General features: G+C 40.3%; 1 protein-coding gene and 1 long non-coding RNA gene across 9 annotated transcripts in view; both read right to left on the reverse strand.

Moving 5' to 3' along the window:
- The window catches only part of LOC131253250 (uncharacterized), a 57,978-nt gene that overhangs the window by 11,395 nt on the left and 24,554 nt on the right, over positions 1–22,029 (reverse strand). For 4 of the 8 annotated variants that reach the window (XM_058254180.1, XM_058254182.1, XM_058254181.1 and 1 more), the window contains one exon: positions 18,641–18,759. The exons of 2 other annotated variants lie outside the window; for them this stretch is intronic. In XM_058254180.1, the coding sequence (XP_058110163.1) occupies positions 18,641–18,759 (119 nt within the window). Of the gene's footprint in view, positions 1–18,636; positions 18,770–22,029 lie in introns of those variants that run through there. 2 more of the 8 variants (XR_009175058.1, XM_058254188.1) reach the window with 2 other exon arrangements.
- Positions 19,630–21,414, reverse strand: LOC131253251 (uncharacterized). The gene is made up of 2 exons (XR_009175059.1): positions 20,553–21,414; positions 19,630–20,151 (listed from the first exon to the last, which is right to left on the reverse strand). It is a non-coding gene; the product is annotated as an uncharacterized LOC131253251 (long non-coding RNA).

Consider the following 22,029-nt stretch of genomic DNA (forward strand, 5'->3'; position numbering starts at 1 on the left):
TCCGGAATGATGCATACGATAATTCGAGAATTTATAAGGACAAGATGAAAGCATTTTATGACAATCACATTTTGCGAAAATCATTCACGCCCGGTCAGAAGGTCCTTTTGTACAATTCTCGATTACATCTCTTTCTGGGTAAGCTTCGATCTCGTTGGACCGGCCCTTACATTGTTGTCACTGTTTTTCGTCATGGGGCTGTTGAGATAAGAGATCCCGACAAGGGCAATGAGTTTAAAGTCAATGGACATCGATTAAAACCATTTGTCGAGAAATTTGATTCGAGGACATGTCCATGCATCCGATTGATCCTGTTTACCGAGATGATCTCCTAGTCGATGGAGGTATAGGTAAGTTTCCGCTTTCATAGGACTAGGGTAGTTGCTTTATTTGTCTGGTGAAGACGGTAAACTTAGCGCTCCCGGGAGGCAATCCCGGTTCTTCATTTCATGTCGTTTTTATCATTAGTTAGTTCAATGTTTGTGGGTAACATTACTGCAAACCCTCACGAGACTACAACTCGTCCACTAGGGGTAACCTAGGGGTTTAAAGGCTTGTTGCATACGCTAAATGCAATCGAGAGCACCTACGAAAGTGGTGTGGGTAGGATTTCATTTTTGTTTTATTTTTTATTGGTTTCTCTCTTGTGCTGACCCGCTCTTACGTAGATATCTTTGGAAAGCCTCTTGATTCTTTCGTCCAGGTACTATCTTTCCATCACTCCTATTTTTCCGTTGTCTCATGTGCATTGCATGTCTAATTCTTTTTACATTGAGGACAATGTAGATTTTTGATTGGGGGTGGAAGATTAGGTTTCCTAATCAGTGTTTTCTTGGTCTTGAGCAAAAGTTGTGAAAATTTTTAAATTTTTTTAGAATTTCTAATGAATTCGAAGTGATTTTGACGGCCATCTCGGGCACTTAGAATTTCAAGATGCGTGATGTTGGTACTTTATGACTCCTGGATTCAGTTATCTATTAAATTTCACAGTTAAGTTTGAAGTGTTAATTTATAATTAGAAGTTTTAAACATTAATTGAGTTATGATTTCACATGTCACATCTCGCTTTCACATTAAGATTTCAGTTTGATATTAAAGGGTTAACTTAGTAATCACTAAGCATGTAAGGAACCAGCTTGGAAAATTTGTCCGTCATGATCAATTAAAAAAAAAAAAAAAAAGAGATACCTTTGGAAAAGGTTAGGCGAATAATCTTCACCATAGGTTTGCTCCCTATAGGTGCGGATTCGATTCTCCTTTCCCTCGATGGAAAAAATCAAAAGTGGGAAGAATAAAAAAGAAGAATTGTAAGGCAAATTCTGGTTTAGGTTTTGAGTGTCCTAAATACTGTTTTGATTATCAATGTTATCACAGAAATTATCTATTGGATTTCTTAATGATGATAAGCCGAGATTTCATTATACACTCATGATACTCATTGTTTAGAATTGTTCTAATTAATGCATAAATACTTTAAAGTTGATTATGAAATTTATTGTGCACTTGATTCCAGGAGGAAGTAATGTCCAACATTCATGCATCTTAGAATTTTCGAATCTAAATTGTTTTTTTAAAAAAAAAAAAAAAATCACTTGAGTTCATAAAGATTGTCCTGTAATTCTCAACTTATTTTTTCGCATACTTTGCTCGAATTAGCAAATGTTGGTTGGGGTTGTGTTGAGGGTCAAATATTGCATATCGGACCCATTGTTACCTAGATCTACAAACATAATACCGTTTAATGGCCGATTTAATCGTGTTTGTAATGCAGGGTGTGTTTCAAGCATGGGATGAAAAAGGGTGGTAAATGCATGAATTTGACGCTCCGGAAGCACCAAGGCAAGGAACGGACTCAGGAGACCAAGAGCGACGGAATTACACGCCAGGGATCCGCGAAAATTGAGAAATTGAAGCTCAAGTGGCACGAAAGTCCCGAATGCAAGATCACTGGGTTTCCATCATCTGTTTGGCTCGAAACTTTATACATGGCTCGAGGACCAAAAACTAACCGTACACGTCAAATTTCAGCCATTGGATCCTCGTGAAAGTGGCTGAACTAACAGATCAGTCCATAAAATCCTGATTTGGGGCCCACCCGCTGTCCAGATACGCTTTAACTTCGGCCCCCACGGCTCAAATGAAATGAGGAACAAGATGGTTGGTGTGGATTTCTCATAATAATCATACAGTGTACATAGTACACTTTTTACACTAAGAATGCATGGCAATACAGGGACGTGAAGAGAACTCTGTTTCTGTAATGAAACAGAGACTGCCGATGATCTCAGTGGGCCATCATCATGGTCCAAATGCTCAATCCAAGCCGTCCATCATGCAGAGGGGCTCGATTTAGCCACACCCATGTTGACTTTATGCACTCATGCACGCACACGTGTTGGTTTCAATGGTCACAAATGGACTGCCCTACAACTATTGCAGCTGATTTCTTCCATGGACCACACCGATTTGGATCCAAAAACAGTGATTTCCGGCTGGTTTTTCGAGCAGAATACAGTGGACGGAGTGGATTTCCCAAAACAAAATCTATGTGGGCCCCACCAACTTCGACAGCGAGCCAGCATGCCCAGGCTCTGTTTACGCATCCGGTCGAATCCGTGATTTGCAGGAGGTAGTGGGTCACGATCATTAACATTTTGAGTGATCCAGACCGTCCATCAGGTTTGAAGGAACCCACGAATCACGGCCTAGGCGGAAGAATTTCAAAGGAAGACAATAGGGTGATTTCCAACCCTTTGAAAGACAACGGACGGAAGAAAGAAAGACCCCATGGGCCAAATCAACTGACAGCCAAAAATATACTGTTCTAACTGGAATCTCGAGAGGATGTTGGCTGACGGTGTGGATTTCTCCTTTGGCATCAAGAATAGGGTCCACCGAGAATCAGCGGAAGATGATTTATGCAGGACTGTGCATCCGGAAAAGGATCCGGACGATCCGGGATGGAATGCGAGCTTGGCTAGGATCGGACGGTCGATCCTAGCTACCCAAATCAGTCTCCCAGGCTGGCTGATCATCGCCAAGGAGCCTGAACGGCTCAGATCTCACTCTTGGAGGGTCAGTTTATTAAAAACTTCACCTAGTTGCGCTGCGACATCTCTTATACGCAGCGGAAGAAGCAGCGGACGGGGTTCTCACCGATCAGGCGTCCGTTTCTTCATGGTTATAAAGAGAAGAGGAAGCTTGGTAGCAAAGGGAGGCAGGTGGGACGTGAGCAAGAGTTGGGTTTGAGAGAAGAAACAGAGAAGAAATAGAGAAGACAGGAAAAGAGGACGTGAAGTTTTTAAGCTCTGGTTTTTTTCCCTCTTGTTCTTTTCTTTCTTTTCTCTATTATCACTTGTTTTGTTTAATTATCATGTGTGGCTAAACCTCTTAGCTAGGGCTAAGAGGTGAAGCTCGTAGCGAGATGGGAGACACTATTTCATACATTTAATTTAAATTTCTAATTGAACTTGATTTTAAGTTGATTATTAAAGGAATCTTTTCTCAGTCTTTAATGGTCTCTTGTGCTGAAATTACAATGGGTTTGCAATGGCTTTGAATATTTCTTTTCTCTATTTTTATGTTTATGAAGTCGAAGCCCTGTTGTTCATCATTGCTTCATGGGCATGGTAGGATGACAGTACCCTTCCGAGCCTCATACATTGTTGATTGGTTGGTAATTAGTTTAATCCTATTGTTTGCTTTGTCTCCGGGCATGGTTAGATGATGGAATCCATTCTAATTCATATACTTTTCATCTCTATAAACCAGATCAAGTAGGTTCGGTTTGATTTCCATAAATCTTAATGCGGGCATAGATCTCAAAGGAGGGTAAATTCATCCACACATGCATAGAAATAATTCCCCAATCCAAGGGATTCACAGATTTCAATTTAGGAAATCCTAAAGTTGAAGAAAGGGCATAAAATTGGGGATTTGAATAATTTTGGGTAGGGTAGGGATTTGGGGTGAAAGAGAAGTGAAAGAGAGAAGAGAGACAAACCAGAGAAGCACCACACGCATGGACGACAGTGAAGGCCCAGACGGACGTGCGCTAGTGGTGTCCTACACGTGTGTGGGGCCCATGAATCAGAAAACAGCTAGCTTGGCCCTGATCGGCCAGGGGTGAACCACAAAACTTCCAAGTTTCGTGATGATCCGACGATCGGTCTGTACGTAGTACTCCGCCGAAGTTTTAGCCCTCTTGTAGGGCCAGATTCCAGAAATCTGCTGTAGAAAAGAAAAGTCTACAAAATATTGATGAATTTGCAGGGGAGACGGCTGTAGGAGAGGAGAAATATGAATAGTAGAAGGGTGGGGCGAATCGGGACGAGTGTGGTTTCGCACCACGGTAGTCAGCCCTTCGAAGAATGGACGGTTTCACACCCAATTGGATTTCCACAACTCAGAAACTCAGAGAAGCAGAAAAACAAATGCAGAAATTTTATTAGTCTTCAATGAATCAAAAAGACTACAAGGGGTGCCTATTTATAATAAAACCCTATACCCCAAAATTTTACCATGTGTGCAACCTATTATTTGGAGACGAAGTAATAAAAAATAATAACTAATCAAAACAATCTAAACCGTCCATGATATTCCTAATAACAATAATAAGCAAAACTCAAAGTACTAGATTAATTAGAGTAGTGGGCCACGATCATGAGAACCCATGGTAAGCTTTACATGACTATCGGGTCTACTCCAACGAACCAAAACGCAGTCCTCTAACTGGAAGGCCCTCCCTTGAGGTCGTCATCGATCCAGATCGATGGTGGGGCCCTCCTCCTCCTTGCGTACGTGCGTAAAGGGGGCATGTGTGTGCGCGTGATGTCCCCATCAACTCTCCCCGGCTGTGAAGATTTTGTCACTGGCAAAACAAAACTCCTGAACCGCTCCAAGATATCAGGATCAAGTCTCTAAAGCTCCTCATCAGTGAGCCGCATATTGTCTGAAGCTGGGCGTGACTTCTACTTAACCAGATACTTCTGAAACCCGCTGTCCGACGTTGATACTATCTGATGGTCCAGAATATCCTTTATTTCCTCTCTGGGTGTGGGAATGGTAGGTATAGGAGGTAGAGGCTGGAAAGAAGGGTCGGGAAGAGGACATGGATCAAAGGATAGGTCTGGGGAATCAGGATGGGTGGGCAAAGGGCCGAACAAAGTATCAGTGGTCCCTTGAAAAGTTACTAGATCTTCCACATTGAATGTGAAACTAAATCCCGTGGAAGATGGAAGATCTGCCACATACGCATTGAAATCGTTTCGTTTTATAATTTTGAAGGGTCCAGTGCTACACGCGTGTAATTTACGAACTGCCCTCTGAGGATACCAATCAGGCCTAATGTGGACCATCACAAAGTCCCCTATAGGGGTGCACATCGAACCGTTGGATCCGTGTAACCGGACCGAAACCGATGGAACGGTCCGGTTTGGTCCGGTTCCAGGATGCTAACGGTCCGGTTCCGGTTCCAAAAATCCAAAAACTGTTGATTACGGTTCGGTTCCGGTTTAGGGTCCTGTGGAACCGATCCGAACCGTACATTCGCACGTATGGAAGATGAATTTACATGAGAAAAAATGTGATACTCTGGAAGAGTATGATGAATGATACACAGTCATTTAAAAATTAGAAAACTTTCATAAAAGTAAATCGTTCAAATTATACCTGTTAGTTAAGATGTTAAATAAATCCAAGAACTACTCTCATTTGACCATTTTCGTATCAGAATGATTAACATATATTGGACGGTTAAAAATGAAAAATATCTAATGGCCTTACTTCTACAAACAAGTTTGCCCAAATCAGAGGCTAGGATGTTCCAATCCATCTTACCTACACTTAATTCCAGAATTTATTCGGTTGGATTGGAGTTTATGTATGCCACACGTGCCATCTCTAAGGGCCTGCGTATCAAGCGTCACAGGCAGCTAGAGTATCAATCAATGCCCCATTTGCATATATAGACCCACGCGTTCTTCCAGTCTCTCTGTCGTCGTTCCCAATCTCTCTTTCACACAAGCAAAAGAAAATGGATTTGAAAGAGAAACCGAAATTCGACCTACGCGAACCGGATCAGAGAGAGAGAGAGAGCCATGGATATTCTCTCCCAGGTTTATCCCTTCTTTCTTTATTTCTCGTCCTTTTCAAGAAAAGCACGTAGCCTGTGTTCGGTGATGGGAGTTGTTCATCTGGTGGGCCCTGCTTTTGAATGAGAATGGCTTTCCGTGTTTGTCTGGACAGATAGGTTTCGTCCGACTTACGCAGGTGGTTCCCGGTAGATGAATGGTTTTGATCCCTGTGAGAGGCCACATTTGTATTGTAGATTGGGCTGACACAAATTGGTGATGGGAGCTTCTTCTTCTTTTAGTTTTTTATTTCTCTTTCTTTCATTCCATTTTTGGCTGGGCTTTAAAAAGGCCAGAACCGTGGAACCGAACCGGTTTTCACGGTCCGGTTCCGGTTCGGTTCTAGGGTGCTAACGGTCCGGATCCGGTTCCAAAAATCCTAGAACCGTAGCGAACGGTTCGGTTCCGGTTTCACCCCAAAACTGGACCAAACCGAACCATGTGCACCCCTAGTCCCCTACATTGAATTCCTTGAAACGTTTATGCTGGTCTGTAGAAAATTTGTGATGTTCATTACTAGTAGTGATCTTTTGCCTGATTTCTTGATGCAATGAATGAATGAGATGCGCAAAGGACTCTGTAGACTCTGATGGCCTATGAGACAGTGACATAGGGACAAGATCAATAGGCTTCCTAGGCTTATAACCAGTAACAACTTCAAAAAGACTTAGACTTGTGGACCTATTGACAGAACTATTGAATGCAAACTCGGCTATAGGTAGTACGGTGTCCCACGTCCTGGTGTGCTCCCTCACTAAACATCTGAGCAAACTCCCTAGGCTCCTATTGACCACCTTAGTCTGACCATCGGTCTTAGGGTGGTAGGTAGAAGAAAATTAGAGCCTAGTATTCATCATGTGTCATGGTGTCTTCCAAAAGTAACTCATGAATCGCATATCACGGTCACACACTATGGTTTTTGGTAACCCATGCAGTTTGACGACCTTATTAAAGAACAACTTGGCAACATGAGATACGCCGGAGGTCATAGAACAAGGAATGAAGTGAGCCATTTTAGAAAAACAGTCCACGACAATAAATATGGAATTGTGTTTCTGAATAGTTTTGGGGAGTCTAAGCACGAAGTTTATACTGATGTCCTACTAAAGGATGAATGGAACTGGCAAAGGTGTGTATAATCCTGTATTTTGCTTTTTCTACTTTGTCAGTTGACAAGTATGACATTGCCTTATAATTTTGGCCATGTCTCGCTTGAGGCTTGGCCAATGAAACCTATCCTTCACTAGGGCATTGGTCTTGTCTCGACCGAAATGACCCGCAACCCTCCTGAATGTAATTCCTAGACAAAAAAAATCGCGGAGGGAAGTACGAGGTATGCACAAGCGGTCACTCCTAAACAAATATCCGTCTAAAATCAAGTACTCTCTACTAGCTCTTGACAGACTCTCTAACAACGATGCGTACACAACTCTAAAATCTGGACACTCAGAATAATCTTCTTTGAGGCGTTCGAGGCCTGTGACTTCGAAACTCATAAAATTGAGTAACGCAACTCAACAACTCAACGCATCGGCATGCTTATTCTCTATACTGGTCTTATGCTTAAGCATAGAAGTGTACTCTTGAAGGAATTGAACCCACTTAGCGTGCCTAGGGTTTAGTTTCTTCTGAGAGTTCAGATATCTTAAGGCCTCGTGATATAAGAATAAGACGAATTCTTGTGGCAGTAGATAATGACACCAATGGCACAGTGATTGCACTACCACTAGAACTCTTTGTCATAGGTGGAATATTTTTGTTTCGCATCATTCAGTTTCTCACTAAAAAAGGCGACAGGGTGCCATTCCTGACTAAGTACTCCTCCTATGTCGACTCCTAATGCGTCACATGCGACTTTAAAAGCTTTTGAAAAATCCAGAAGTCGCGTGACTGGAGCTTCAGTCATCTTGACCTTTATCTCCATGAAGGCCTTCGAGGCTGCCTTTGTCCATTGAAACTCTCACTTTTTTATGCAATCCGTGATGGGAGCCATAATGGAACTGAAGCCTCGAATGAAACGCCTATAGAATGTGGCTAAGCCATGAAAGCTGCGCACCTCATGAATATTGCGGGGTTCAGGCCAATTGACGATGGCCTTGACCTTCTCAGGATCTTCCGATACGCCCTCAGATGACACAACAAAACCTAAGAAGATAACAATACTAGATAAAAACACATACTTCTTTAAGTTGGCATACAATTTCTTGGCTCTAAGGATCCGACAAACCTACCTCAAATGGTTGAGGTGTTGTTCCTTAGTCATGCTATAAGTCAAGATATCATCAAAGTATGCGACCAGAAACTTCCCCATGAAGGGCCTCAACACTTGGGTCATCACATGCATGAAAGCGCTTGGGGCATTACTTAGCCCAAAAGACTTAACTAACCGCTCGTATAGCCCATCCTTCGTCTTGAAGGCCGTCTTCCACTCATCACCAGAGAGTACATGGATTTGGTGATAACCACTTTTGAGGTCAATTTTTGAGAAGATAGTAGCACTGGCCATCATATCTAATATGTCATCAAGACGCGGTATGAAAAATCGATACTTGACAGTGATTTTGTTGATGGCCCTACTATCAACACATATCCTCCATGTGTCATCCTTCTTAGGTGTAAGAAAAGTGGGCACAGCACACCGGCCCATGCTCTCTCGAATAAAACCCTTTTCTAGGAGCTCGTCAATCTGTCTCTTCAACTCTACATGCTCCTTTAGGTTCATTCTGTAATGAGGGAGGTTTGGTAGAGTCGTCCTAAAGACTAGATCAATGGCATGCTGTATATCCCTCATAGGGGGAAGCTCATTCGGTAGATCATCAGGAAAGATATCACGAAACTCATACACTAGCTGAATGGCCTCAGTGGGTAACTCTACACTAGCCTCTGGTACACTTTCCCTAGTCACAAGGGTGTATACCATCGAGTCCGCCTCCGTTACTCGCTCAAAGTCTTTGGCATTTAGAATATGAAGAGGTTTTGACTTGGACTTCGACTTCTTCAATTCTTTTGAGCCGCTCACAGCACTGTGTGGTGGACTCCTTTTCAGTTGTGTTCTTGGGTGGCAGTGGATTTAACTTGACCTTCTTACCCTCAAAACAGAATGTACACACATTTGAACGACCAAATATGGTAACATCTCTGTCATAGAGCCATGGTCTACCCAGAATGATATAGCCGACATCCATGGGAACAACATCACACCAAAGTGTGTATTTATATGATCCTAACTGTATAGGAACAAGACAACGGTGCGAGACTGGAATGAAAGTTTCATCAACCCAGGACACTCTATAGGGTTGAGGATGGGCTTCAAGCTTCAAGCCCAAACGGCTCACACTGTTAGTCGATGCCACGTTGGTACAACTACTACTATCCATGATCATCTTATAGCTCTTTTCCCCACATTTTGCATAAGTGTAGAAGATCGTGTTGCGGCACCAATCGTCAATGTTCTTAGCTTGAGCAAAGGCACAACGCACAACTACGATGGTCGCAGACTCTTGCGCTCCCTCTTCCTCATCACTAGGGATTTCTACTAGCTCATATTCTTCCTCCTCACCGTCACTCTTTGGGGGCACTACTTCTATTTGCCCATCAATAATGAGGAGCACCTTGGTGCTGTCTCTCGTGCCACACTGGTGGGCAAAGTAACCAAACCCCTGACACCTAAAACACCTAGTTGCTCCACTTCTACGCGAGCTAGACCCGACAATCTCTTTATCCTTATCATCCTTGGGCCTGGACTGAGAACTGTTGGAATGTTTGTTTTGGTATCCAGTATTAGGTTTAGCCCCAGAAGGGTTGGCCTTAGCACTAGAATAGCGAAAGTCAAACTGCCTTCCCACAGATGCTTTTGAGGTATTACTCAACCTCCTACACAACTTGATACAATTGTTCAATAGTGTCTATGCTTTTGGCGAGTAATTTTCTCCTAATGTAAGAACGGATTCCCGTTTTAAATCTAGCAAGGGTGAGTACAGGGTCCTCATCAACCTCACAACGGGTCAAGTACTCTTCGAACTTCCCAATGTATTCAGCAACACTCATGGAACCCTGTCGAAGAGACTGCCATTCTTCAATCAACCGTAAGCGATAAGAGAAATGGAGGTACTTCTCTTTAAGAGTTTCTTTCATTTCTCCCCAATGGACTATTGGAAGCTCCCTCGCTCTTTTTTTCTTTCGCTCTACCGTAGCCCAAAACCTCTTTGCTTGGCCTACAAGCTTCATCTTTGCGAATCGGACTCGACAAGCATCTGACATGTCATACCACTCAAAATAGTGGTCCATATCTGTCAACTAGTCTACAAAGGCTTTAGGGTCCAAGTGGCCATCAAACGTAGAGGCATCTACTCTTAACTCCCTTGAGGAGTTGCGCATCTGAGTCATATTAATCATGATGTCCCTCGCAGGGTGGCTGCACGGGTGTGCGCCCATGACCAATTCCTTGACTACCTCCATTCCTTAGTTTAATCTCCTAATCACCTGCCAGAGATTGGGGATCTTCCCCAATGGTGGGGTTTGCCCGGGCGGATGTCTCTAGTTAGGTAACGCGCACATTAAACTGCTCAAAGCGTTGGTCCATACATTGTTCCAAGCGCTTATCCAAAGACTCAAACTGCTAGGTCAGTTTGTTCATTGACTCTTGCAATTGCTCCAAGTTTAGTGTAAGGTGCAAGCCAAAACCATAACCCGTACGTGTGGGCATACAACTACTAACTCAATCTAAGGACCTTCTACTATGACTATATGCGCCTAGATAGGACTAAATGCTCCTATGAGACTCTATATGGGGAAAATGACACAATACTAAATTTCCAGCAACCTATCTGCCCAAAGAATCTGTCAACAGAAAATTCAGCAGCTTATATTAGGAATTATAGACCTCTAAACAACTCTATATGATGATACTTGATGCATAATGGACACAAATAAACTAAACCCTAAACACGGAATGCATTCCCCTACAAGAACCCTAGGCTCTGATACCAAATTTGATGCAAGACATGAAATTCAAGTCTGATGTGCAAGATTTTCAGGTTTTAGATCACACTAATTTAGAAACGGTTACACAAAATTTCACATCCCACACAAAAGTTCAAGCACTCAATTAAGGTAAATTCATCCACACATGCACAAAAATAATTCCCCAATCCAAGGGATTCACAAATTTCAATTCAGGGAACCCTAAAGTTAAAAAAAGGGCATAAAATTAGGAATTTGAGTAATTTAGGGTTAGGGTTAGGGATTTGGGGTGAAAGAGGAGTGAAAGAGAGGAGAGAGACGAACCAGAGAAGCACTACACCCGTGGACAGCAGTGACGCACATGCGTTAGTGGTGTCCTGCACGTGTGGGGTCCACAAATTAGAAAATGGCCAGCTTGGCCCTGGTCAGTCAGGGATGGACCACAAAACCCCCAAGTTTCACGACAATCCGACGATCGGTCTATGCGTGGTGCTCCGCCGAAGTTTCAGCTCTCCCGCAAGGCCAGATTCCATAAATCTGCTGTAGAAAAGAAAAGTCTGCAAAACATTGATGGATTTGCAGGGGAGATGGTTGTAGGAGAGGAGAAATATGAATGGTAGAAGGGTGGGGCGAATCGGGACGTGTGGCGTCGCACAATGGTAGGCAGCCCTTCGAGGAAGGGAGGGTTTCACACCCAATTGAATTTTCATAACTCAGAAACTCAGAGAAGCAGAAAAACAAATGCAGAAATTTTATTAATCTTCAATGAATCAAAAAGACTACAAGGGGTGCCTATTTATAATAAAACCCTATACCCCAAAACTCACGCCATGTGCGCAACCTATTACTTGGAGACGAAGTAATAAAAAATAACAACTAATCAAAAAATCTAAACCATCTATGATATTCCTAATAACAATGATAAGCAAAACCCAAAGTACTAGATTAATTAGAATAGTGGGCTACGATCATGAGAACCCATAGTGGGCTTTACCTAACTATCGGGCCCACTCCAACGAACCAAAACGCAGTCCTCTAACTAGGAGGCCCTCCCTAGGCGTAGTCATCGATCCAGATTGATGGTGGGACCCTCCTCCTTACATACATGTGTAGGGGGCATGCGTGTGTGCGTGATGTCCCCATCATCTATATAACCCAAATTCTAGCCAGAACACAAAGACGCCATATTTCCTTGCCTTTCTTCCATTTTCTCCCTCCATGCCAAGACAAAAAGAAATATTTCATTGAAACTAGCATAATCCACCGAATACCAAACTGAACAATAAAACCCTTCCGCACCTGTTTTGTGAACTCAGTGGATGAAAAGATGGCTCACCAACTCTTCAGCCTTATAACACAACAGGCATACATTCGGAATGATCATACCTCTTTTTCGTAAAGCCTTATACCCAATGTTGTCAAAATCGGTATTGTATCCAATGTTTTAAATATCGACGATATCAACTGATATATCCCACCTGTGTGATACGAAACGCACAAGTAGTGCCGATATATCCCACATGTTTGATCTAGTGAGCATTTTCAAATTTTGATCTTTTTTTTTTTTTGTTGAAATTGTGTTAAATCAGTTTCAAATGGTTATAAATACATTGGGTCTTCACGTTTTGCATGAAAAATCATGGAGTTAAAGCTATGATTTCGATATCCATTGGTTCTTCCTGTTCTTCAATGTTTTAAATATCGAAGATAACGGCCGATATATCCCACATGTTTGATCTGGTGAGCATTTTCAATTTTTGAACCTTTTTTGTTTTTTGAAATTATATTAAATCGGTGTCAAATGGTTATAAATACATTGGTTCTTCATATTTTGCATGAAAAATCATGAAGTTGGAGCTATGATTTCAATATCTATTGGTTCTTCATGTTCTCCATTTATTAAAAAAAAAAAAAAAACCAACGGTCAATTGAGACTAATTTCGAAGCATTTGATGAAATGATCATCACATACACTCTAATTTCGAAATTTGAGTGCAAGTGGTCCGATTTGGGAAAATTGGAAAAAAAAATTGAAATTTCCCCAATTTCTCCCAAATTGCTTGCAATGTTGCACTCCAAACATGAAATCAAGCACGTATGTGGGCTGATGTACTGATTTGTTAAGTCCTTGTCAATTTTCGAAAAATAAAAATCACTTTTAATTAAAAATTAATAAAAATATTAAAATATATATTTTTTTAAATTTCCCTTCTACCAGCTATCAATTGAGACTAATATCTCAGTATTTAGGAGTTGTTTGGTGAAATGATTATCACATACACTCTAAATGTTATGCATTCAATTTGAATATAGTTGCGTTAGTTCAGTCAGACAACGCATAGCTTAAGACCCTATACAAAGGAAACCTATTATGTACACTTCTTTTTTGAGATGTTATGATTTAAAAGTGTGTATTGAGGTCTTTTTTAACAATCCCTGAAGTTTCATTGAAAAATTCAACCATTTTCCCAATGTTTCCCCATGTTTCCCAAAAAGTGTGATAAATTACCTAATACAAACGATATATCCTGTGTAATAACCAATACGTATCCGTATCCCAAGGATGCGATACCGATATTCCGAACAATGATTGTATCGCAAATTGTAATAGGGGTTGAATTGTATCGTAACTCGTAAGATTTTTTTTTATGATTTTCTTAAAAATATGAAAAATATGAATAAGTTAGAAAAAATTTAAAACTTTAACACTATCACGACATGGTATTACTTAAAAATTAACTGATTTTTATCTTTCAGTTTTTTCTTGTCTTTCAAGAAATTTTCTTAAAAAACATACAAGGATTCTTTAATAATATGTGTTCTTGTTACCTTTCTTAAATGTAGAATCACATTGGAAAAGCAGCATTTGATTCCTTAGACCAATGAAAAAAGATATTTTGATTTCTAACCATCATTCCACAATACATACAAGTCAACATGATCATAACCATGCATAAAAATATTTTAGATAAGTCATACATCAATTTGGTATTTCGACCAGTTAAGAAGTAAGAAATTATAAATAAATAAATAAAGCACTATGATTTAACATTGAAGAGAGTATATATCATTTAATCTCTTATAAAGAATAGAATTAAATAATTTACCTATATATATATATATATATATTGAAAGGTAATTGTTGATGCTTCTTATAGCCCCCACTAATTTAAAAAAATAAAATGAAAGCAAAGTGAAGCTTAAAATAGAAGAAAACAATTACAATTTGAATTGTAAATTGGGTTTTGAATCGTAAATCATAGGATTCATATAAAAAGGGATTCAAAGGTGGGATTCAAATCATTTTTCTTAAGATTCAACTCAAATCGTAAATCGTGAATTGTAAAAGGTAGGATTTTGACAACACTGCTTATACCAATTAATTCGGGGTTGGCTACATGAATCTTGTCCCACCATTCTAATCTACAAAGGCTGTAACTTCAGTTACATGGCAGGTTATGGAGTTGTTTCTTACTACCTCCACCCATGTTGCCTTCCATCTACTCTATTAGAGTTGACCTTCAACTAATGCCTTACAACTTGAGCCATAACAATCCTATCCTTTACTTTAAAAAAAAAAACCATCTCGATTGGTTCAAATTAAAAGCTCTCTCTCTCTCTCTCTCTCTCTCTCTCTCTCTATTTTTATTGCAAATTACAAGAGAGAAGCCCCATACAAAGAGGGAAAGAATACAATCTTCAAAGGATTCTAAGCACGAGGTCCAACCCATGACATCCAACTTAGCCCTTCTACACACTTCCAACACCAAGCCACTTTGATGCCAAAAGCATCAATTCACCTTCCCTTTTTTTACCTACTTTGCCCCCATATGCCACGCTAGGAGAAAACCTTCAATAGTTCCTGGCATCACCTACATCACTCTAAACTCTAAAGGAGAATATATATATATATATATATATATATAGAGAGAGAGAGAGAGAGAGAGAGAGAGAGAGAGAGAGAGAGAGAGAGTCATGCTCACTTGCGCGCCAGCGCACCTTTGCATACGTTTTATGGTGTCATGGGCGTCTATTCCGAACGGTCCATGTGATGCAGAATCCCATGAAACCCCAAGGGGCAAATTTTCATCCTGATCTAAAATTCTGGTGGGCCATAGAAAAGAGATGCAAATCAAGGGAGGAAACTGTTTTCATTTTCATGGCCCACCAAAGTTTTGGATCGAGTAAAAATTGGGCCTAAGGGGTTTCATGAGGTGATTCTTCACATGGACCGTTCAGATTTTGGAGTCACATCACCTATGATGAGTTCTCAAAAAAGTTTGCACAAGTATCGTGCGAACTGGTGCGCAGCTGAGCATTCGGTTATATATATATATATATATATATATATATATATATATATATATATATATATATATATATATATATATATATATATATATATATATATATATTCTCCCACACCTTTATAGCAAAGGAGCAAAGGATGAAGAGATAATCGACTGACTCCACATTCGGCATGCATAACAAGCAAATATTAGGAATCATCATTTTTTGCTTTCGAAGATTGTCAATAGTTAGAACTTTATTTCTCTCCACAAACTATCTTCCTTGGATGCTGACCCATATGCCAATTTGTACAATGACCAAACAGAAAAATGACCCAAACTTTCCTCTTTCCAAACCAGATGATCGCTCTCTCAAGTTGAGGGGCGAAGGCTTTGAAGCCAATCCAATAACGGAATGAAGTCTACCACGTCCTCATTCAACAAGTTTCTTCAACAAGGAGGAGCTCAACAAAGAGGAGCTCAAACCACTCAATCACCAGCTCTAGAGAAGCATTGAATGATGGAAATATTCTCCTCCATAGATATCCTAACTAATCTCAGATATTCTTCTTTAAGCATCCTCTCTCCAATCTAGATATCCCCCTAGAAACATATCCTTTTACCGTCCCCCATGGAGAACCCAATCCCTTCCTTGAACTTAGCCCCCAATCTAGCTATCGCCTTCCAAGTCCCTAATGCTTTATATTCCCCTTCCTTAACATTGTACTTTGTGGCTATCACTTCTCTCCACAAACTGTCTTCTTCCGTACCAAACCCCACAACCACTTGCTTAGCAACGCTTCTCCATACGGAGGACACCTCATTCCACTTCAATAGATGAAACTTCTTTTTCTTTTTTTCCCTTTTTTTTTCCTAATGTGCCTTGCCCCAAGAAATCACGCCTTCTCTAACCTATCCAATACCGTCTTTGAACACCTAAAAAGAGACATAAAATCAAGAGGCAAGTTCGACATAGCTGCTTTAATTAACATTGGTCTTCCTCCTAAATATAAATGCCTATTCTTCTATCTAGATAATTTCCTTTCAACTTTTTGAATTTCCATGTCCCAAATATGCTTAGCCATCACCTATGCATAAGGGAAACCCAAGATACAAAGAAGGAAAAGATCCAGCTCGACAACCAAACACCTCTAACATCTTGCTCTTTGGAATATCCACCTTCAGCCTGGACACCACTTCAAAGCACCTAACGACTTTCCTCAAGTTAATCCACCTAGCTTGCATTTGCATCACAAAATAGAATGGTAATATTGGCAAACTGAAGATGTGAAATATGAAAATCTGTTCTCTACTAACAGAAAGCTCTAGTATTGCACTCTTTCCATATCAACCATAGGCCCATAAGAAAGGAAAAGCCATAGAATTCTCCTTTCCAGAGGATCCCCCTACAAGCTTGAAATTCACCTTGAATACTCATTGGCAACACCCAACTCATCCCAAAAAGAGAGAACCCTACACCATATCTCCAATTTTGATCCGCATTGGATAAATTAAGTGGCACAACATGTTTGCCACCTGAAGACAAAGGACACACATTTGGAATAAAAACATTTTCACTTATAAGATGGTTGATGGTAAGGATCTTGTCCCTCCCCACCAGCTGCCCAAAAAGGCCCACCCATGGCAGGCCCTGAGATCTCCAAATGAATGCTGTCAGAGCCTCCAGACATCTGATATTGGCTCCAGGAATCAGTGCATAAAAGGATTTGAACAAGAGGGCACCTCCCTCACCATGGCTCGAACACCACTCATCATTATCCCCATCAACAGTAATCTTTCAATCTTTCCACCGTTAGGATATATCTCTGCCTTTCATGAAACTAGTAGTGAACTTTCTGATGCCAAAATGTGAAGTTTAAACCATTGCACTCTAAGAAAACAAGGCCTTGATTCATCATCTTAGAGAAAGGCTCAGCCATCGTATGCAGAAATTCTCCTTTCTTAAGAGGGCAATGAGAGAATTAAGAAAACAAAACATGGAATAGGATCACTGAGTCGTCGCATTGTGCATATTTTTCTCTTTCAAGGAGACAGTTGCCCCCACCGCATATCTAGTGTTTTGTGGTTGTGTATCTACAGAGTTCCTCTAAAGTACATTGATCAGAGATTTTGGTTTTTAAACTGACATTTCATAATACAGCAGTTAACCCCCAGATAGATACCTAAAAGCTTTCAAAGATTCCTGGAAGAACAAGTTCTGTGTTCTGTTTCTGCAGTAACAAAAAACAGGAAACAGGAAGTATTGGTGTAAAAGAAAAATAACAAATAAAAGGAAGAGAGGGGAGAGAGAACTTTGATTTTGGAGAAATTCAAATGCTCAAGCATAAAAAAAAATAAAAAAAATAAAAAATGTCCTGTTAAGTGCTCCTCAAATACGCCTTAGTGTGACTCCACGATGAGTACTAGAATCCTTTAAGGTGATTGTCTTCAAAGTCATAGCCCCAACAGACACCAGATAAATCCCTTCTAATGGTCATTTCTCAAGTCCAAGTTCAATCCTTAGGAGGAACTAGGTAATCTGGTCAAACCAACAGTTTAACTCAGTATGGGATTGAGCATTGGTTGACTAACTGAGCAAAAAGTTTAAGGCAACTCAAAGCAACTCGGGATGATGCTTATGTCCAAAGCGCCAAGGGCACCTCAAAACACCGTCACTCCCTGCAGTCCACACATGCAGGCACAGGCATGCAAGTCTGCACCTCCACTGCAGTTGGTGCTACACACCCTGTCAGCTATAGTGTCATTGAGTCTATAAAAGAAAAGTTTCTTCAGAAGGGCACATATATAAAACACTTTCCCATTCCCATACCTCCTTTATATGAGGCTAATAGCAAGAATGTAAAGGCTCTGTTTGTCAAACACAGGAGACACTTTCCAAACTGCAAACTGTTCCATTTAAACAAAAATGAAGTAACATTTATGCCTTGTGCTCGATAAACCTATATCTATTTATTTTGATGGTCCTCCAACAGTTCTTACAGTAACAATGCATTTGCTACAAAGTACTCCCATTTTTAGCAAATGAACATAAAAATATCATACTGATTGAGAAAGCAAGTAAAACACTTCTTGTAGATAATGCATAGGAGCACATTGTTGCATAAGAAATAAAGGCTTAAAAACACTTCTTTTAGATAACGCATAGGAGAAGACTGTTGCATAAGAAATAAAGGCTTAAAAACACTTCTTTTAGATAACGCATAGGAGAAGACTGTTGCATAAGAAATAAAGGCTCACTCAATAACTAGTTGCCGAACAACACCAGGAAGAATGCCATCACTTATAGGAGCTGTTTGTACTTCAAAAGAATGTCTGCTTTTGCAATCATATGGGTCACCAGTGGCTGAATCCATCTCCTAGATATGTCTATTTAAGATTATGATTTTGATTTCAGAAATAGAAATACAAATTATGATAGGAAACAAAAACTACATAAGCAAGACAGAAATTATCAATACACAGGTTTGGTTCAAGCACAAAATGTTCAAATTGAAAAATGGCGAGTTGGCTTCCTTTATTTAGAAATGGAAATCATAAACATAAAGAGGCACCCTTAATGTTTTAATATTTAGAAACACAACTCTTGAGATGTGGGAAGAAGTGTAGCTAGCCAAGATGCACATGAGTGAAGCACACATATAACCAACCCATATACCAATGCTTCCAAAGTGTTGGGTGGAAGTTTTCCTGTCACCCCTAATGCAAGGTGATCAAATGTGGGTCTGTCTGAAAGGCACAAAATATGGGTCCAATGGCCCATCCGATAGGACCCACGTGTTTGATGCGCGTTTTAAGTTCATAGAAGAGACAAATTTCAATCAATTAACATTTAGGGCACTTTAAATCCTCATGGAGCCTTAAGCAAGGAGACCTCTTTTCTCCAAGTCTATTGATCTTATTCCTAACAAAGGAAGTGCTTACTAGAGAATTGAGTAATTTGATGTTAAATGGAAAATTTCAACCCTTCCATCTCCCGAGAGGAAGTCAGGTTAATTTACTACTTGCTAAGTACATGATAATGTCTTCTTCTTCTTCTTTTTTAAAGAAGGGTAGGAATTTATTAATGGAAACAGAAATAGAACTACAAGTTTCCTAGTGTTTTTAGTCTTGGGATTTTCCGGACATAAATTTTATTGTATAGGGATATTTTTGTCATATTTGCTTTTAATTACTTTAATAAAAGAGAAGGGGGTGGGGACGCGAAACTCGAACCCATTCCTTTCTTCTTCTTTTTCTTTTCTTTTCTCTCCTATTTTCTATTTCTTTCTTCTCTTTTTCAATCTTTATACCAACACGAAGATTATTTCTTCCAATCAGTCTAGTATGCATTTCCTTCGAGATAAGTTGATCCCAGCTGAGGATCAGGCTAGTTCAATCACTAAGAAATACCTTAAGAGAGCCAAGGTGCTTGATCTGAAAATGATCCTTGATATTATTCTTGGTTTCTAATATACCTCCTTCATCGATTCCAGTGATAATTATATCATTTACATAAACGATTAGCATCACCATACTTTGGAGCTTTGCTTAACCACAAAGTGATCCACATGGCATTTGTGGAATCCAAAATCTATCAACACATGACTGAATCTTTCAAACTATGCTCTGAGGGATTGCTTCAGTCCATAGCCTGCCTTCTGAAGCTTGCGCACTCTCTCATTCTCCTCTTGAGCAACAAATCCAAGAGGTTGCTCCATATAAACTTCTTCAGTCTAGTCCCCATTGAGCAAGGCATTCTTGACATTCAGCTGGTACAAGAGACATGATCTGTTAGCTTCCACAGAAATCAACGCTCGCACCGAATTTAGTTTGGCAATTGGAGAGAGTTTTTTCATAATCCAACCTAGCCATTTATGTATTCTTTGCCTTCAAGTGTTCAATTGGGCAATCTAGTTGGTATTTAATTGTGTAAACTCATCGAACTATTCGATTTCCAAGAGGCAAAGAGACAAGGTCCAAGTGCCACTGCGGTGCATAGCTGCAATTTCCTCTTCCATGGCTCTTCGCTACCCATAGTGAGCTAGCGCATCTAGGTGAGATGTGGGGACCACCTCCTTGGATAGAGCTAAAGCATAAGCGTACAAGGTACGGCTGAGATGATGATATGATACAAAGTTGGAAATAGAATGCAATGTGCAAGAACGGGTACCTTTTCGAAGGGCTATGGGCAGGTCCATGTCTGGCGACGGTTATGAAGCAGGGGCCTCACTCAAAGGTAAGGGGGGAGAGAATGAGCTGGATGGTCTTAGACAATCACCATGGACCATTGGAGCTGTAATATAGGGTATGAAATTGTGGAATCCAATGGCAGAGGTGTTGCACCAGAAAAGGCAAAATCCCAACTCCCCCTCCCGACAAGTAGGAAAGTAGAGAGTTGATTCGAAAAAGGTTCCATCAGTTCCAATGTGTCAACGGTTTGTTACAGGATCGAAACAGTTGTAACTTTTTTGCATTTGAGAATATCCCAGGAAGACAGACTTGGTTGCACGAATATCTAGCTTATCTAATGAGAGCCATGTTTCTTGACAAAGGAAGGGCAACCAAAAACTCGAACCGGCAGAGGAAATGGAGATTCATTTGGAAATAGCACAAAAAATGGAATTTTGCCATCGAGGATAGTAGATGGTTGCCGGTTAATGAGATGCACGCAGTAAGAATAGTATGGCTCTAGAAACATTTGGGAGCATTCATGTAGGTCAAAAGAGACCTCGCCACCTTGAGGAGGTGACTTTTTTTCCTTTATTCAGGTGTGTAGACACATGATGTTTGACGTGTAATACTAGCTGAGGTATGATACTCGTGAAAGGAGTTAGACAAATACTTTTAAGGCATTATCAGAACAGAAACATTGAATTTTAGTTTAAATCCAATTCTAACTGCAACATGAAAAGATTTAAACATAGTAAGCACTTCAGATCTATCATACATCATAAACACCCATTTCTTGTGAGAGAAATCATCATTGAACATAAAAAAGTACCGAAATTTATTTAAACTGCACGCACGAATGGGTCCCCACACATCAGAATGTAATAATGAAAAAGGAGCATGACTGTGATAAATAGGTCTCTCTGAGAAGGTAGAACAACAATGTTTTGTTAACTGATAAGCCTCACAATTTATTGAGTTTACATTGACAAAGAAGGAACAAGTTTATCTTTCAAAAAAAAAAAAAAAAAAAAACTGGGGGGTGGGGGCAAGTTTCTGGAGGGAAGCTAGAGATGGATATCCAAACCAGGCGTGCCATTGTAACAAAGTGATATTCTTGCTTTCACGAACGTTGAGAGTTGTGATGTTGCTTCCTCGAAGTAGTGGAGACTGCACAACTCACACCCTCCACCAACCCTCTTCTTGGTCTTAAGGTCTTGAAACACGCAATTATGAGAAGGATAAAAGCTGATTGAGAAATTTAAAGTTTCGGTTAATTTGCTAATGGATAGTTAAACTGAGGGGAAAGTTTAGAACAGAGTAGAGGGAAAACCAACGTGTGATTGGGTGAAACAGTCCCTTTACATTAAGAGAGACTCGTCAGCCAATGATACAGGAGGGTAAGGGATTGTAGTGTTAATTTGAGTAACAGAGACACGTCACCTGTCATGTGGTTGATGGCCCCGGAATCAATCACC

The sequence above is a fragment of the Magnolia sinica genome, chromosome 8 (assembly GCF_029962835.1).
Source record: "Magnolia sinica isolate HGM2019 chromosome 8, MsV1, whole genome shotgun sequence".
NCBI lineage: Eukaryota > Viridiplantae > Streptophyta > Magnoliopsida > Magnoliales > Magnoliaceae > Magnolia > Magnolia sinica.